Source organism: Cebus imitator, unplaced genomic scaffold, assembly GCF_001604975.1.
Source record: "Cebus imitator isolate Cc_AM_T3 unplaced genomic scaffold, Cebus_imitator-1.0 Scaffold469, whole genome shotgun sequence".
NCBI classification, from domain to species: Eukaryota; Metazoa; Chordata; class Mammalia; order Primates; family Cebidae; genus Cebus; species Cebus imitator.
In genome coordinates, this window is record NW_016107784.1 from 600,991 (window position 1) to 606,851 (window position 5,861).

Below are 5,861 nucleotides of genomic sequence, written 5' to 3' on the forward strand. Positions count from 1 at the left end.
CCAGCTAATTTTATATTTTTAGTAGAGACGGGGTTTCTCCATGTTGGAAGGGCTGGTCTCGAACTCGCGACCTCTGGTGATCCGCCCACCTCGGCCTCCCAAAGTGCTGGGCTTACAGGTGTGAGCCACCATGCCCGGCCCCAGCACTCTTATACAATGTTTCTTTCCTTCAAATGTGAACATTCTATGAGCTATTGAGAAAATGAAAGTGATCTGTGTTTTTTTTCATTCATAATTTATATAAATAGTTGTAAAGCATTGTTCTTTTGGTGTCAGGGTAGACTGGAGAACTGGGCAGATGTGATTGTGAGGCATTTGTATACTTGTCAGTTGGCTAGAAAGATTGAAAAACTATATAATCAGTTTTTCAGAAGTGGTAGTAATCAAATTTATAGCTTTTCCCTCCCATCAACTTAATCTCTGCTCGCTCCTTCCTTCCTTCCTTCCTTCCTTCCTTCCTTCCTTCCTTCCTTCCTTCCTTCCTGCCCTCCCTGTCTCTGTCTCTGTCTCTGTCTTGTCTCTCTTTCTCTCCTTCTCTTGTTTATGGAGTTTCGCTCTTGTTGCCCAGGCTGGAGTGCAATGGTGCGATCTCTCATCTTACCGCAGCCTCTGCCTCCTGGGTTCAAGCTATTCTCCTACCTCAGCCTCCTGAGTAACTGGGATCACAGGCTTGTGCTACCACGCCTGGCTAATTTTATATTCTTAGTAGAGACAGAGTTTTACCATGGTGGTCGGGGTGGTCTCGAACTCCCAACCTCAGGTGATCTGCCCGTCTCAGCCTCCCAGAGTGCTGGGATTACAGATGTGAGCCACTGCGCCAGGCCTGCATTTTTCTTATCTCTTTGCTCTTTGCTATTTGATGCATAATTCCCTCCATCAGTGTACTTAAGAGGTGCTAAATTTACCCTGATACTTGAACTCCATGGTGTATTATGTTTTTTGTGTGTCCCTCTGTGTTCTGTTGGAAAATTTTCTGCTCTGCACAATGCTCAGGTCTAACTCGCTTCTCTGCATCCCCAGAATTCAATACGGCACAACCTTTCTCTCAACAAGTGCTTCCGGAAGGTGCCCAGACCTCGGGATGACCCTGGGAAGGTGAGATACTACTGTAAGCATTGAGGGGAGGAGCAGGAAGGAGAGTGAAGTAGTTGATAGTCCAGAGTCCTGTGGCTGTTTTAATTATCCAGAAGAGGAAATCATGCTAATTAGAGAAGCATCTTTTTTTTTCTCAGAGGAAGAGCTTGGTTGTCAAGCTTGTGGGCCCCTAGTAGAATCGGTGACTAAGAAAGACCGTGAGGCCGGGGGTGGTGGCTCATGCCTGTAATCCCAGCAGTTTGGGTGGCTGAGGCAGGTGGATCATCTGAGGTCAGGAGTTCGAAACTAGCCTGGCCAGCATGGTGTAAGACCTTGTCTTCACTAAAAATACAAAAAATTAGCCGGGTGTGATGGCGCATGCCTGTTATCCCAGCTACTTGGGAGGCTGAGGCAGGAAAATTGCTTGAACCTGGGAGGCAGAGGTTGCAGTGAGCTGAGATTGCTCCATTGCACTCCAGCCTGGACAACAAGAGTGAAACTCCATCTCAGAAAGAAAAAAAAGGAAAAAGACTGAAATCTTTTCTTAAAAAAATAGAGGCCGGGCGTGGTGGCTCACGCCCGTAATCCCAGCACTTTGGGAAGCTGAGGCCGGTGGATCATGAGGTCAAGAGATCGAGACCATCCTGGTCAACATGGTGAAACCCCGTCTCTGCTAAAAATACAAAAATTAGGTGGGCATGGTGGCGCACGCTTGTAGTCCCAGCTACTCGGGAGGCTGAGGCAGGAGAATTGCCTGAACCCAGGAGGCGGAGGTTGCGGTGAGCTGAGATCACGCCACTGTACTCCAGCCTGGGTAAGAAGAGCGAAACTCCATGTCAAAAAAAAAGAAATACTTAGGGTAAAGTTGACTTTCCTGCTCCCTCTTTTTTCTGTGACACTCTTTTTTCCTAGATGTAAAAGGTAGACTTAATAACCTTTGTAGAAATGTCTCTAAACAAAAGTCCCTGGCATTTCCCCCATAAAAGAGAAGGGATGGATCATTCTCTCCATTTGACAGATGTGGATGCTAAAGTCCAAGCAAGTTTTGCCTCAGGTCAGAAGGGAAGGGAGGGGCTGTGTCTGGACATTTTCAGCTCTTTCAGCTAGATGCCATTGTTCTGCCCCTCCAAAGCAGTCGAGGCCTGTGTTTGGGCCACGCGAGTACCTCTGGCATACTCAGTGAGTTTCTAGGACAAATTTGCTCTTCGTTAGCACCCAGAACCCTGGGAGGTTCTGAATGTAATGATTTTGTTCTCTGTGGGGATGGGATCTCCTTCCAGGGTTCCTACTGGACAATTGACACCTGCCCTGACATTTCCCGAAAGAGAAGACACCCTCCAGATGATGACGTAAGTTCCCAGCTCATGGGGAGATGCCGCATCTGAGCCAGCTGCTCCTTCCACCTTCTCTTGTGAACGTTCAGTCCTTTCAGAGGCAAAGGTGGAAGGAATACCAGCAGAGGGAAACCATGGGTCTTGGGAGGATGTTGTGCCTCTGCTTATAGATTTCTTTTTCTTTACAACCCTCAGCTGTCCCAAGACTCACCAGAACAAGAGGCAAGCAAGAGCCCACGGGGCGGCATTCCAGGGAGTGGAGAAGCCTCGTTGCCTCCCGAGGGGAATCCGCAGATGTCACTTCAGAGCCCCGCATCTATTGCTAGCTACAGCCAGGTAGGAAGCAGATACGGCAGGGGTCATGGGATGGGTGGTGAATAGATTCATATGTCTCCCTGTTCATTCAGAATTATGTATTGAGTATCTGTGATATATGAGGCAGGTAAATTGAGAAAGAAGGGGAAAGCAAAAGAGGGAAATAGAGAAATAGAGAGAAAAGCATAGCAGAACTCTGAGAAAGATCGGGAAAAAAAGGCTGGATGCAGTGACTCATGCCTGTAATCCCAACACTTTGAGAGGTCGAGGCAGGTGGATCATTGAATCCAGGGGCTTGAGACCAGCCTAGCCAATATGACAAAAACCCATCTCTACTAAAAATACAAAAATTAGCTGGGCATGGTGGCTTGCAGCTGTAGTCCCTGCTACTTGGGAGGCTGAGGCACGAGAATCACTTGAACCCGGGAGGTGGAGGTTGCAGTGAGCTGAAATCATGCCATCACACTCCAGCCTGGGTGACGGAGTGACGCCCTGCCTCAGAAACAAACAAACAGAAAGAAGAAATGGAGACTGAGGAGAGAAAGAGGGTAGATTCCAGATAAGAGCCAATGAGAAAAGAAGGAGAGAATGATGCTGGGTTAGTGAAGAGCTAGGAGAGGGTAAGAGGACAGGCAGGAGAGCCTGCTGACCACTGAGGGTTGTATTGGTGCCTCAGCTCAGGCATTTCTTACCTGTTTTTGCAGGGCACAGGATCTGTGGATGACGGAGCAGTGGCAGCAGGGGCTTCAGGCCGAGAAAGTGCTGAGGGTCCTCCTCCCCTCTATAACACCAACCATGACTTTAAATTCTCCTACTCAGAGATCAACTTTCAGGATCTAAGCTGGTCCTTCCGCAACCTCTATAAATCCATGCTGGAGAAGTCCTCTTCCTCCTCTCAGCACGGTGAGTCTGGAGTTGGGATGGGTGCGTGGAGACTTTTTTTATCTTGTTGAACAAATGGTGATATTTCCTTTTTTTCTCTTGTTTTTTAATTTTAATTTTTATGTGTGTGTGACAGGGTCTCACTCTGTTGACCAGCCTGGAGTGCAGTGGCGCAATCATGGCTCACTGCAACCTCTGGCTCCTGGGTTCAAGTGATTCTTTCACTTCAACCTCCCAAGTAGCTGGCAGTACAGGCACGTGCCACTAAGCCCGGCTAATTTTTGTAATTTTAGAAGAGACAGGGTTTCACCATGTTGGCCGGGCTGGTCTTGAACTCCTGACCTCAAGGCATTCACCCGCCTTGGCCTCCCAAGGTGCTGGGATTACAGGTGTGAGCCATCGTGCCGGGCCATATTTCTTTCTTCTTTTCTTTTCAGTTCTTTTCTTTTATTTCTTTTCGGCAGAGTTTTGCTGTTTTTTGCCCAGGCTGGAGAGCAGCGTCGAGATCTTGGTTCACTGTAACCTCCACTTCCTCCACTACTCTCAGCCTTCTGAGTAGTTGGGATTACAGGTGCCCACTACCATGCCCAGCTAATTTTTGTATTTTTTTGGTACCGATGGGATTTCACCATGTTAGCCAGGCTGGTCTCGAATTCCTGACCTCAGATGATCAGCCCTCCTCGGCCTCCCAAAATGCTGGGATTACAGGTGTGAGCCACTGCGCCTGGCCCATATTTCTTGTTTTTAACAAAAAGAGAGATATCACTACTCAGAGGAAATATTTCATGAAATAAAACTGTTTGGAGCTGAGCGAGCTCATCTGTCCTTGTGCAAATACAGCTGTTTCAGGAGGCAAGCTAGGTTATTTGCCTCAGAAAGTCAGTTGGAGGATTGCCCCTTCCAGAACTAATGGCAATGATTTTATGACTGCAAGCGAGTCATTTGGAGGATGACCACTAGGGGGCAGTAGCAGTAGCAGTACCCGCTCCCCAGGAATCCCTGCGTTTCATTGTGAAAAATTTGACATTTCAGTGTATTTATATTTATGTTACTTTTACTGTGAAAAATTGCCAACATACGCAAAAGTGTGGAGAAAAATATAAGAAAGCCCTGTGTTCCATCACCTAACATTAACAGTTATTAGTATTTTACTAGGCTTGTTTTGTTTACCACTGAACCTTCTAAAAATTGGAGTAATCTAATGGAATTCACATATACCATGGCATTCCACCCATAAATACAATTTTGATATATATCCCTAAATGATGACTTTTCTTTTGGTTGTGTACTATGACATTATCACTCCTAACATAATTGACTATACATTCTTAATATCAGCTAGTATCTTGTCCCTGCACATTTCCCTAATTATCATGTGAGAATGAATTAAAGTTTTTATTGGGAAGCCTCTTGAGAGAACATCTGGTTCATCCCTCTGCAGTTCTTGTGTGTGCATTTTTTAAATAGCGTAGAGACTTCTAAGGTTGTGAGGTTGACTTCAGGTGAGGAATTGGACCTTCTTGTTCTGTGCAGTGGCTCTTCATTGGCAGCAGGGGCTGAATGGAATGATAAAAACTGGTTAGGAGTCACTTTTTGGAAAACTTATCTTAATTTTCATGAATTTCTTCTTGTATATCCCAGGGGATCAATTTCTAGACTTGTGTTCCAAGACTGTAGCATTTGCTTGAGAAATAAATCCAACCCAGGTGGTTGGTTGATTGGAGGTAGGAACTCAAGAAACTGTCAGAAATAAAGTAAAAAATAAAGTAAAATAAAGTAAAAAATTAGATCGAGTGAGGACAGGCTAGCGTTCACTCAAGTTTTATTGTGACTGAAAGACCCTAGGCTTAGACTTTTGTTCCTCCCTGTCTGCTTGAGAAATAACTCCGTCCCATCTCTGCTCCTCAGTCAAGCTGCATTTGTTTGTAGAGAATACAGGACGGAGTTGGCAGTAGCAGAGTGTAGAGGAAATATGGAAGAGGAGATGGTAGATGACCAATGGCTTTGTTTTGTTTCTAATTTCTTTTTTTTTCTTCCCCTAAACACTAGATGACCAGGGATGGCTTCCTTTTTAAAGTTCACCTGCTGGGAAACTGATTTCAGGCCTACACCCAAATCTCTGAGAAGTAGCATTAAAAGCTGCACACTGAGCTTTTTAGTAAGATTTCAGTGGTTTCCACACTGTCAGGGCCCTCCTCTAATCTAAGTGCCCTCTTATATCTTGTACCTGCCAGGAGGGCCACAGGGATCCTTGCT

The 5,861-nt window shown here is 45.9% G+C and overlaps 1 protein-coding gene across 1 annotated transcript in view; it reads left to right on the plus strand.

The window, feature by feature from the left end:
• FOXJ2 (forkhead box J2) overlaps positions 1–5,861 on the plus strand; it is a 22,666-nt gene that overhangs the window by 9,127 nt on the left and 7,678 nt on the right. The window contains exons 3-6 of the mRNA XM_017512304.2: positions 1,021–1,095; positions 2,355–2,423; positions 2,604–2,744; positions 3,428–3,626. Coding sequence (XP_017367793.1) covers positions 1,021–1,095; positions 2,355–2,423; positions 2,604–2,744; positions 3,428–3,626 — 484 coding nt within the window. The remainder of the gene's footprint in view (positions 1–1,020; positions 1,096–2,354; positions 2,424–2,603; positions 2,745–3,427; positions 3,627–5,861) is intronic.